At 44.6% G+C, this 12,986-nt stretch overlaps 1 protein-coding gene across 1 annotated transcript; it reads right to left on the bottom strand.

Annotated features, from left to right (window-relative positions):
* Positions 1 to 988: 988 nt before the first annotated feature.
* Positions 989 to 4,249, bottom strand: LOC131887972 (uncharacterized). The gene is made up of 2 exons (XM_059236725.1): positions 2,902 to 4,249; positions 989 to 2,714 (listed from the first exon to the last, which is right to left on the bottom strand). The coding sequence occupies exons 1-2, from the start codon at positions 3,967 to 3,969 to the stop codon at positions 1,128 to 1,130; spliced, it is 2,655 nt and encodes an 884-aa protein (XP_059092708.1). The 5' UTR covers positions 3,970 to 4,249; the 3' UTR covers positions 989 to 1,127.
* Between the last annotated feature and the right edge of the window lie 8,737 nt (positions 4,250 to 12,986).

The raw sequence follows: 12,986 nt of genomic DNA, 5'->3' as shown, positions 1-12,986 counted from the left end.
TTAGTTTTGATCAAAAATGATGGCTAAGTTTTTAATTATTTCTGTTTTTGATCATGTCTTCATCATACATTTTCACCGCAATTGCATCCCTCTTTGGTTTATGCATCGATTTCTAGACGTCAGCAGATGTCGGACAACCGACCACTCGGATTCTAAACAGTAGAATGGATGGCATCCTGGAAATTCTTCGCAAACCTGTGTTTATTGCACTGTTCGGCCAACACAGTGGTCAGTCGTGCGATATCCAATGTCTAGAAATCCATGGATAATCGTACAAAAAGTTGCGGCAATGACGGCGCTTGGATCAACGGCTAGAAGCAAATGCAGTACAGTAAAGAAATGCCTGTTCACGGCTTGTTGTTTGGTTAACTATTTATTCACATGATGGATTTACACTAGTACAAATCACAATGGGATTAACATTTCTTCCGATTTTATTGAAATACAAATGTGTCAACAGTGATGAACGAGTTCAATAGGGCAAGGTTGATTAGCGCTCTAACTCTGTGTTGAGATATTCTTACAAAAACACTCCTCAGAACCAGCTGAAGAATCCCATTTCACTTCCAGGGAGTTATTTCTTGCTTTCTTGAACAACAAGGGGGTTGGTATTGCTTTGTATAGCCATTAATGATCGACAATGTGTGCGCCTACGGATTGGGTTCTTGACATGATTACTTCTTCAGTGATATTTAACACACAAGACTGGACACTATGAAAAGGCTCATTAAGTACATACATGTACATTGACCAACATCGATTCCTTTTGAGGAGGGTTTCCATTGAATGATTCATAGTCGTTTGCCTTATTAGTGGAAACACTTTGATAAAGTAGTTTCCTTTATATGCATGTAATGATAACAGTAGCAAGTGGGTTATAATAGTAATAATACCATGGCAGTGGCTCTTGCTTTGGATCAAATTTCATGAGAAGACCTGGATCGAACGATTTTGCGCGTTAGTTGACAGTATGGGAATTATTGTTTAAAAAAAGGAACTTATTACTTGTACAGTATTTGGTACCACAAACGTTTTCAGATTGGCAAGACCCGCAGGCCCAAATGAGGCTCAACTATCGGGAGAAAGCCCCCCCGCTTTGGAATTCCAAAAGAGCATTGATATTCGAATCATTGAACCGTGGATGTCATAGTGTATTCTGTGGGAAGCGAGCCTCTTCGTCCATGAGTTGCGGCGTAAATCGCTTGCATATCTTCGAGGAACTCGTTCTCAACAGAAGGCGATAAGTGGGAGTTGCGCAGGACTTGGGCTCGAGCCATCGACTCCATGTTCCTTAGGTATTCGACATTGCTCTGAAGTCCACATTTCTTGCTCACAATGGGTTGGCTGTTCATGGATTTTTTGCCCTTCAGAGTTAGAGCCTGAAGGTGGGGCAGGCTTTGAAGAGCGTTATCCTCGGCCAATTGAGTACCTATCGGAGCAGAACCTCTTCTCGCTGAGAGGTGATTGGAACTGGAGGCGTTGCTTCCTCCTGATCTCAATGATCCACGTCGTGCCATCCGAATCTGGTGCATGTTGAAACAAGGAGTGGCACCCAGTTCATTGAGACAGTGTGGCGAACTGGATGAGGATGATATGTTGGCATAGTTCAAGTTGGAATCACCGGATCTTTGGCGAAGAATTCGCTTCTGCAACGGATTGGCTTGGTTTCCATTGCGCATGTTCAGGTCTTTGTCACAGGCATATCGACCACAACTGGAAGACCGATGGTTGTCCAAGGCATCGGCAGGGGTTTGCTCCAAGAAATCACAAGGTAATGAGCCACGCCGATGATTGAGACTAAGCTTGTTCACGTAGGTGGAGAGAGCCGCATTACCACTTTGAGGGCGGTTGCGGGCTTGCAATGGACCCGTCGGGGAAGCCTCCCGCGAAATCGATTTGTTGAACGACAAATTGGCAAACTGATGCAAAAGTAGGCTCCCTGGAGCCGAACCCCGTCGGATGTTTAGGTTCTCTTTGTTGTCAGCTTGAGTGGCCACGTTGAGATTACCATTGTCAAAATCATCCTCTCGTTCCTCCTCTTCCTCGTCCTCTTCACGGGGACCAAAACTAAACGTGACTCGATTGTTTGACGACGACTCCATGTGGCTGTCCAAAGAATTTCCGTAGGGCTTGGAGGTGAAAGTTCCCGGAGGCGAATGACTTGTGGCAAAGAGTCGGCGTTTATTAGCTAAATGATAGTTGTTGATATCCGGTTGACGGACAATGCGCCTCCTTTCCCCGCCCAGATGAGGCGGATGACGAAAGTTGCTTTGGATGCTTGGGGCGTCATCCGCAGAGTCTTCTGAGCCAGCCTTGCTTTGGCACTTGAGGCTGCGATCTGACAGAGGAAGGGAATGCCGCCGATTAGTGTTTTCAAGGTCATTGTCTAATGGCATGTAGGGGTAGGAGGTGCAAGGATCCGAGTCCTCGTCGTCGGCGGAAGAACGAGACATCCTGCTTAGGTGAGATTGGGGCGGGTCCAAACTCTCTCGTCGGGAATCATTGGGGTGCGAGCAGGAGGTGGAAGAGGAGGAGGTTGAATGGGTTGAATCCATCATACTACCCCGGTTAGTTTCTTGCTGAACAATCAGATCCCACCTGGCTTGATTGGTGGTAAGGTTGCGAACCATCATCAACGATAAAGGCGAGGACAAAAACCGATGCCACTCTTCAAACAACGGAAAAGCCACAAACCGGTAGAATCCAGATTGCACCTAGAAAAGAAAGACGATTAAAATGTTGATTGTTTTTCTTCATTTTTGAATATGAATTTCATTACATGATAAGCTTTGAAAGGTAGGGAATTCTCGCCGATTCCAAACGCCAATAATAAGGCACTTCATGCTCCGGCCGTTTGTTTCAGAGCATGTGCTAATCATCATAATGAATGTTTGGTCTTACCTTTGCCACTGTGATGTTGAATCGATCACAGAACGGTGTAACAGGAATATCCAGCATTCGCTCGCAATCTCCTTGTCGAAAAAACTCTTCGGAGGCCCGATAGGACCACAAGCGGGAGATATTCCATGAGCGACACGGGTTCGAGATGTCGGCACATTTCATGGCAATCTGAATGATGAAAAGCCTCTCCTCAGGGGCAGTGAAGTCCAAGGCGTTTCGGTCCAATTTGTCTCGGAGTTTGGATAAGAACTCTGCTTGTCGAGAGATGTCCGTAGCCAATATGATATCGCGGACCATATCGTCCATGGCTTCGAGATCTGACTTCGATAGGCAATCTGACAAGCCAGAATCGGCGCAAATAGACATGGTCATTCGCCAGTGATGATTCTCAAGCACAGATGAATTATTATACATGCCAGCCAGATGACTGGAAGTGGCAATGAGAAACTTCTCGTTGCGCCCCGGATGGTCCAGGTCATGACAAACTGCGGCCACGAGAGCTGACATGAGCTCCAAAGGAGTGAGGAATTTTTTGATACTGGGCTCCTCCAGAAAGCAATTGATAGCTTGGGTGACATCAGCGGCGTGGACTGCATTGTGGTATGGGTTTGTGCTATAGTAGCCTTGTTCGACTAGAGTGAAAAACTTCCAAACTACTAGAGTGTCCAATTTGAAGTACTGGAGTAAGCCGTGTTCCTTGAAGAGGTGAACACAGAGTGTCGCCAAATTATTGCCACAGGTAAAACGGTCCAAGGTGAATGCATTGAAGTCCCAATGGTTGATATTCAGAAGAATGCGTTGAATTTGCTCCAGTTGGACCTCGTCCAACAATCCCCGATCCGACCACAAGGTCATCAATGACTTCCGGTCTTTGGCCTTTCGCGGGAAAGTGGCACTGCTCCCTTGGTCTTTGGGTGTGAACCTGGCTGAGGTAAGCGTGTGTCTGGCGGATACTTGTGTGGTGAGGAGCTGCAGCTCGAGCAATTCCAATTCATCGTCTTCAGAGAAGGTATTGGTGATGGCTGCGGGTCCGATGGGAAGTCTCCCTATGTTACCCTGTGATGCCATGAGTCTGGGAACTCGAAGAATGGATCCAGCTCTGCCACAGCCTCCGGATCTAGCAATACTACCTCCACTATTATTATTATTATTATTATTTATGTAACATCCGCCGCTGCCAACCCTGCCTCCACCACCACCACCCCCGCCTCCTCCTCCACCTCCTACTCCCACTGGAGTTCGGTTATTGGGTGAGGGACGAATCTTGAACTTTGTCGACTTTGATGTGAGGAAGTTTGTACGGGAGTAGATTGGATCGTGCTTAGAGTAAGCTGGGGCACAGCTCTGGGATGTGGGAAAGTGGTGCTAGTGGCCGTGCTATGGGCAAGGTGCAAGTGGTGTCAAGGAATCGGGCTTGGCCTATGGTATCCAGCTCGAACTTTGGGNTTTGTACGGGAGTAGATTGGATCGTGCTTAGAGTAAGCTGGGGCACAGCTCTGGGATGTGATTATTGCTCGACCTGATTTGTGGGAAAGTGGTGCTAGTGGCCGTGCTATGGGCAAGGTGCAAGTGGTGTCAAGGAATCGGGCTTGGCCTATGGTATCCAGCTCGAACTTTGGGGTGAGCAAGGAGCGGAAAATTGTCTTCTTCCTCAAAATATGTGACTAGGTAGATTCGAACTAACGGGAGAGTCAAGTCCAATCATTGGTCCATTGATGGTGAATGGATTCTCCAATCTGAAATGAAGCGAGAAAAAGGTATGAAGCACTCCGCTCTTGAGAATAGATTATTTATTACGCTAAGATTATACTATACTTGGAATGGGGACAAAGAAGTGAGGAATTGAAAAGATAACACATAAAGAAAGATTCCGTCCCTAGTGAGTGGTGACAAAGTTAAAAGATCAAGCTTTCAAAATATGAAATTGGCTAATAATGATTGATACTGAATTGTTAATATTTCGTGTCATGTTATAACTTTGTTTCAAGGAGACATAAAAAGAGAAAGAAAAAAAGATTATGTTGGGCCGCTCACTCCAGTCAAGACAGTGGGAGTCGAAGGAGGAATCAAGGCCAAGCGCAAAAATAATTGGATACTTTCAACTTTCACGCTGAAGTTTTTGGAATTTGGTACATCTAAACAGGAAGTTATGCAAAAATTGTGCAAGAAAAACACCTTTTAGCTACGAAGCGAATTCAATAGACCGGTTCAAAATAAGCTAGCTCTAAGCTTAAGGGCTTGTGCCTGGTTGTAAGAGACACGTTGTCAGCTTGACCATCTTACACAGCCTTCAATTTCATATTCTCCGGAGTATGCACGGAATACTCAAGCTCAAAGGCGAAAAGATACCAAAAGACATTGAGCTCTCTTCCGTTCATGACTTACTAGATGTACATTCGTACAGTGTGTGTGTACTGTATACATGGTTACCGTCGCAGCAACCAAAGGTCCCACTACACACGGTACATACACGTAATGAAGCCAATGCAAGGTCATGGATGCCACAAAAATGTCCTAGATGTGAGCTCGCGCGGATGTATAAATGAGGATTTGCAGGATCACCTTCAAGCCAAATGGTCCTTCGTGGGTAATGCAGCGATGTGCAACTTTTTCCTACAACCGCCATAAAGGATGGCGTGGAACAAGTTCATCATCCTGAGGCCGCTGAGTCTGAATGTCGTCGATAATGCATTTAATGTGTGTTAAACCTTGCTATGAGCAAAGCCATTACGTTTGGTAGGATAATGTCTAATGGAGGCCCGATTTTCAGTCCACTTTTGTGCCCGTTTTCAAGGCTCGAGGTCTTACCATCTCATTGGTGCAAGGCCGAAGTCGAGGGTAGCCACGAGATGCTACCAACGTGAGACAGACGACCTTCCTCGTTTGGAACAAAGGACATTGGACGAAACTGCTCTACTCTCAAACCGCACAATGCCCAACCAATCTGTCAACACTCTAACCATCCGTGTCTCGCGTGGCAAAGACTCGAAAAAGATTGGGGCACCAATAGGCCCTCAAATCTACATTAGGGTACAAAAACATGAAGGTCTAATCAAACGTTTGGCTAACCTTAGACACTTATTCATCTAATTCTAAGCATTGTGCCAAATAACGAGGATTTGTGTGGAGATTGAATTACTTCTGATTCCCCAAGTAAGAAGTCTTCTAACGCTTTCATTCTGAATCGGTCACTCATAATGAGGACATCCCTTACAAAAGGTAAACATATTGTCCTTGTGTCATCCTCCATAAATGATCGAATTCCTAAAGGAAACTTGGATTTCCCCTCTTGGCAATATTGTGGCAATATCACAGTCCATCCATTTAGCCAAGGGATACTTTATCGCGTAGCATAAACGACTCTAATCTGAAGAATGAGTGCGAAGTCAGGAGGGATCACGATCAGTTTAGGCGTCACAAAGTTGCGCAGGAATGGAATCTTGAGTGCAAAAAAAGGCAATTGGCAGGGTTTTCTCACTGCTCGAGCACTCTTGTGGCTAATATGCAATTATTGACTACACACAACGGGTTCAAGCCGTGATCGGCTGAGTGTTCAAGCACGGCCGAACCAGGAAAAGTGAAAACCTGTTCTGAGAGCGCATCTCAAAACTGTCCTATCTAAAGCTTGACACGAACCCATCATCTTTGGGTGGACACTTTGGAACTAATTCGAGCGTGTATCATCTGTCTGTACCGTATTAGGCGCCCCAAATGGAGCCCGATGATGCCGTCTCTTTCTGGGCGAGAGATGATTGGAACTCCGGGGACTTTTGGCTATCTCTCCAAAATTATTCGCTCCTTTGATCAAACACAAAGGCAAAGCAACCTGATCGGTGACGCAGTTCAAGCTCAATTTTTAAAAGCCCTTCACCTCTCATCCATCACCAAAATGTGACTTCGCTTCCTTGGGTCACGAAAAGCACATCATCGTCCAATCATGAAACAAAGTCCAGGCTAGCCGGCTTTGGACGACTTAGTAACCGTTTTCCGCTCTTCTCCGGCAAGTCTCAACGCACATGCCTCAATTACAGTACACACAACAAGCACACGAGTGACGAAAATTCGACGCCTTAATAGGTTTGTTCCATTGAAATGATTGAATCGTGTCGGGGAGGGAACCTAATCCCCTGGAGGGTCTCACTCCATTCAACTGGTGCCATGAAGTAGGTAGGTACAGTGCAGCACTTGGCACATGTGTTGAATGCTCTCATGACATTCCAATCACGGAATGATTGGAGACGAATCTAATGTTCTATAAAATTTTTCTTTATTCATTCCTGGGCGTGTAGAGTGAAAATTCGCTTGATGCCACATCCCAGCTACTTCAGGAAGTAAATCTTCATTTGAGAGGAACAACAAAAACCGGCGCTCAATTTAACCCTTTCTTAAGATGAGTCGAGTGTTGCCGGGTATCAAACGCTGGGCAACATTCAAGGTCAATGCTTATCAATATTGATGGTAATTGCGCCTCATGTTGGAGAACAAGATTATTATTCTCTCAAACAAATCGCATAAAAGGCAGCAAGGAGCACGCGAACATTGTTTTAGTACCGAGGTTTATTGCAAAACTCACACAGAATGATCAATCTAAAATGAATGCGGCTTGACTTGACCCAATATCTTGCGCCCCTCCTCCACTTCATTCATCAAATGATGTACAGGAACATATTTACCTCTCGTTTGATTGCGTTAAGCAATCACTGCATGCTAATGTTTCTAGAAACTGCCAAGTGTTTTGTGAGGCGAGAAATTCTTTCCCAGAAGAAAAGGATCATGACTCTCGACTCCGGAGTGGTCGGGTTTCGTCATTTCTAGGCCACTGATTGCACAGAGGGCGTTTTTTGCGGATTAACCATGACAAAGTGCGTGAGAGTGTCTATTACTAAAATGATCTAAGTGTACCAATTGCTCAGCCAGTTTGTCGATCTCAGTTCAATGACATACAAAATGGTTGGCACCTTGTCCATGCACCGTTGTTCCAGAGTGCTGGAGAATGCAGGGCGATAAGGCTCCTCTGTCTACCTTTATCTTCCGGAATAATGGCTACCGCCACATACTTGACTTGGCAAGTTAACCTTTGAATTGTTCATGCGAGGTGATTGTATTTACCTGATGTCGTGCTTGATATCAATTACACTGAGGCCCTCTCTAAGCGAGGCAAGAACGTAATATCACAAGGGAGGGGGGGAGGGAATTCACCAGGGAAAAAGTATTGCAATTTGAATTCTCAAAACGAAGGATCGCCAGGAAGCCCGATGGGATGTATAAATGTATTATGATTGCTCCTCCTAGCGAGAGAGTTATGACTGAACTGACACCACATGGACGGAGTACTTAGATGTTAAAGCGGGTCGAGCGAGCGAGAGCGAGCGAGTGGGTGAATAACTACTGCAATGAAGAGACCTCTAAGAGGAGAACCGTCACGAATTCCGGAGAGAAAGTGAACACATGAACACATCCTCGCTCTCCCAATTGAAACCTTTTATTTTCACTTGGCATTGAAACGACCGCTTCAAAGCAGTAATGGAATCGAGTTAGGAGTACGAGTGGTCAAATAGAAGAAAATGCCAGACAGACGTGTCAATACTCTGTGTTAAGAACTCCAGTTCGATGTTCATAATAGGGCCTATGTAGTCGTCTCGAATGGTGCCCACCTCCGACGAACCAGACCTCCGTTTCAGCAATGCAAGCTGCTGCACTTGGAGCGAGATACGTGAGTATATGGAAAAAAAGCTGGCCTGGCGATAGGATTCAGACTAGCGCGAGCAGAATTGATTTGTGTTTACTCTTTCTTGTGTAGGAGTCAGAAGTCAGAAGTCAGAGCAAATCTTTGTCTTTTTGGTACTTCGTTCATCTCCTCTCAAAACTGTACGTCGTTCACTGAGGGTGCACGCGTTTCTCACCCTGTGCCGTTCGTTGGTCCTCCACCACTGCATGCACTGTCTTCACCACCACTGCTAACAAAAACAACAGCCTCAACAAAAGCATGGCCAACAGATACAATAACCGCTTCACATATCCATTTACTTCTCTTGCAGCATTGGGATAATCATGATCTAGTGAGCGTAATCTACACAGGATTGTGGCCGCAGCAGATGTGTCATGTGGATTGAAGTTGAGAATTGGTGATGCTTCCATTGGATATCTCGATCCGGATGAATGGCTCCTTGGCTCTTATACCACTGAAAGAGCATGCCCATTTTGGTCAGGCTTTAGATTGACAGTGGCGCCAAGTTTTTTTTTCTTTCTCCCAGCAAGTGCTCTTCAGTCCAATGAACTCAATTTTCTAATAAAACGAAAAAAAACCCCGAGGCTCTGCGTCCGAGTTTTCAACGCATCCAACATCAAGCGAGTCAATCTGATGAGTTCGATCTCAGAGGCTCTCCCACGGCAAGATTTCTTCACGGGCAGTGTAATATTCTGTCCCTGGAGATCAGCTAATAGCGACCGAAGATGAGGATGGAAACTAGTTTTTAGCATTTGTGCGCATATTCTTCTTTGAACAGTTTGTACGTACAGTAATAGGATGGCTTTGCGACAAACGCCAGTCCAGACCCCGATCAAAGTTCGCCTTGAAAATTTGCATGAAATAGCACTAAAAGTGCATTCCAACTACCATCATCCGTCCTCGCCTCCTCTCCACTAGCTGGCATTAAAAGCTGAAAATGAGTGGGATGCAATAGGCCTACGTCTGCTCAACAACTGATACTCGCATCATGTCTTGTAATGAGCATTTGGCAATTGCCGTCAAAGAGGCGAGAACGGGCTGATTGGGGAATTCAATAGTAGGTGGTGCCCTGTGGGCGGTCCACTCCGGTAAATACAATCTAGGATGACTGGACTTGGCATTTGTTTGTCAAAGACAATTCATTATATTTTTCATTAACATTGAAAATAGGAAGGAGAGGAGGCATTTTCTCTTTTGAGCTCGAATTATAAAGACCAAAATAGGTCGTTGGAAGCTATCTCAGAAGATGTCCAAAGAAATCCATTTATAGAACTGACATGTTGACCTGACCGTCGTTTTGAGTTGTGCAAACAAATAAAGAACTTCGTGAGATAGAGGTATGGCTCAAAAGTGCGCTGAAAATACTTTGATGTGAGTGAGTGAATGTAGTTTGTTATCTTTGAGATCAGACTCGGCTTAAAGGAGACAAGTTAAATTGGGGATCAAATGGAATGGACATCCGATTGTCGAGGTTTCTAACGATACGAGTACGAGCCTACGTTGGACCGACGCAAATTGATAATGAGGATACATTATGGGCCCCTAAGATGATGATGAAGATGATAATAATGATATCAGTCCCTACTACTACCTACTGGGCTCCTTCCTCCTCTCCACCTACTCGGTTAGAAACGGACGGCGGTCCTTTTCTGGGAAGACCAAAAAAGTGTCCTTTGTTCCATGAACGTGACGCCAATCTTTGATATCATTTACGCACAGAAATAGATATGTCTGAGAAGAAGTAACCTGATCAGTGATCAAACAAGGCGAGAATAATGAAGCTCGTTGTGGGGCTGGCCATCAAACATCCCTATTAGAGAAGCTTACGGCTCGATTAAATCTTGGAAATTGTACACGTATGGACTACGTCAGCCTAAGGATTCCCTCAGCTAGTGACTCAAGAGACAATTGAATGAAGACGTCTCGGGTTCTTTTGAGTTTGATCTACTACTGTATCAAATCCTCTCGGAGATTGGCCCCCATAAGCCTTCAAGCATGTAATGAACAAGCCAAGTGGTAAGAGGAAGTACTTCTTTTCGTGGGGCCTACTCTGCAAATGGTTCAATGCCATGCTCTCAAGCATGTCGCCTTCATGCCTAAATCTGGTGAGACAACAACAACAACAACAACTACCACTACTATTACTACTAGTGCTACAACAACTAGAACAACGATTACTATTGTTGTGATGGATGCCGATTTTCCTTGACGCGACTGAAAATAGTCTTTGCTGCTCTCCAGACTGATCGACCAACCGCTCCATTGTGCCAAGACTTTGTGTGAGAGTTCCAGTACGTTATGTCAAGGAAAGAGATCGGTTCTCGTACAATCAGTCAGACTCAGTCCACTTCTTTTTGTACTCTCGATCGTGGCACACAGACGTTCCAGTTCTTCTGACTCTATAATTCCAATCTTACGTGATGGCCTTTTTGTCATAATCATCAGCCTTTGGTCTTTCCTTCTGCTGCATGATACCTTACGGACTTCTAGAGATGTGGACTGCGAACGGAAGCCAAAGTTTCGTATCTCATAAATCGTTCACTTAATTCCAAAGAAGTACTTGATACGACCACAAGATCTGGTTGAATAGAACTTTATTAGTTGGGGAACTCAAGGAGATATGGTCAAAGTTACGTAGAAAACACTATATATAATTCGAATTTTCGTCCTGCTCTTGGTCAGCTACATAAGCTTTTGACAACGTAACTTTGAAACGATCCAGTTTACAAGTAAATGATATGAAAATGACCTACCTTCAATTGAAGTGATCTGCGTTTTTTTAAATTTACTTTAATTCGAAAAGTGCCTCAGATTGGCTATGACCGAGAGCAAGCCGATTTGGCGGGAAGCTCGTTCGCAGTCCATATTTCTAGAAGTCTGTGGATATCTACACGCATGCACCACGAGTGACCACGAGAGACCTGTAGAAACTCTGTAATGAATTCGTTTATACAATCCTCTACATATTCATGGTGAGTTCACCTTATCTTTATACTGTAATAGGAACCTTTTCTAGTAATTCTGTCAAGGTCCTTGGAATGGGTTAAATATAAAACATTTCTTGGAACCAGACAGAAAAGTCGAGAATCTAGAATAATAGATCTAATTCCCAATGATTCTCGGATTACTTGCCGATATTGCTCCCATGTTTCACAATCAATTCCCCACAAACAAACGGAGCATCTCTCATTCGGTCGAAAGTTCTCCGACAAAAAGTGACCAGGATTAGATTCGGTTCTATACGCCAAATCTATACCTAATTCCGAGAATGCTCCCTGTCTTTTTCCACCCAGATTCCACATCCAGATTCACACATAAACTACGGCCATATTCGAGTTTCCCTCTTCGGTCGTCAAAGTTCCCCGTCTTTTATAGCTCAAGCATTGGAACAGAACGAGACAATCGTGTGTTCCACGCCCTCTCTGAAAAGTGACGAGTCAAACGAAGCCTGCAAGAGTCAGAAAGGACAGCCTCTTTCTTCTCATCTACGTAGTACGCCATTCAAGTCATTCAAGTCGAAAGCATGCGAGGAATTTTCATTCCTGACGCCTCTTTCGTAAACACGGATCGCTTGGGGGAACATCAAAACATGTTCAAACTTGGATTGGATCCGATTATTTTTTCCTCTCCATAATTTGTGGTTCATCTCCTAAAACTGAGGGAAGGGGGGGGGGGCGGGGAAGAGGGTCGTAAAATACACGTGTTTTCAAGGCCACCTGACACCATTCAATACCACCCGTTGATGTGGAGGATTAAGTCATCTTTGCCGTCGAAGGCAGGCGATCTCGTTCAGATCATAAATCTGAAGATTCGGTTTTACAAAAAAATCGAAACGAGCTTGATCGAAATCCACGATCGCTTCACTTGATCGTTTCATTTTAATGCCCGCTATTCAAGTTTTAATCGTTTTCCAAAGACACAAAGTTGGGATTCGTTTTTCCTCCTCCAGATCGATTTTCCATGTTCAATCGATTCATCGAGGTCATTGCTCATTGCACTTTGATCCAATACACATATCAGACATGATTCAACTAGGTCGTGTCACCCGCATGAATAAATGTCACTTCGTGGATCCAACCTTGTCAAAATCTGCCAAGCGTCGTCTTCTGATTTAAGTTTTTCCATAGTGAAGAAGTCTCTAGGCTAGTTCGAAATATACCTGTTCAACTCATTCACAATTAGAGCCTTGGACTGCTCTCTCTGAACAAAACTAATTGGAAAACTTGAGGGGTGGCACAACGCTAGCCAAGGTTGAAAGGAACGTGGAAAAGTACAGAAAGAGGATTGAATGAACGCCAGAATACAGAGCTCGGATCTGTATGAAGTAGGCAAGACTTGAAAAAATTATCTTGAGCTT

The sequence above is a fragment of the Tigriopus californicus genome, chromosome 10 (genome assembly GCF_007210705.1).
Source record: "Tigriopus californicus strain San Diego chromosome 10, Tcal_SD_v2.1, whole genome shotgun sequence".
Lineage (NCBI taxonomy): Eukaryota > Metazoa > Arthropoda > Copepoda > Harpacticoida > Harpacticidae > Tigriopus > Tigriopus californicus.
This window is presented reverse-complemented; position numbering and strand designations above follow the sequence as displayed.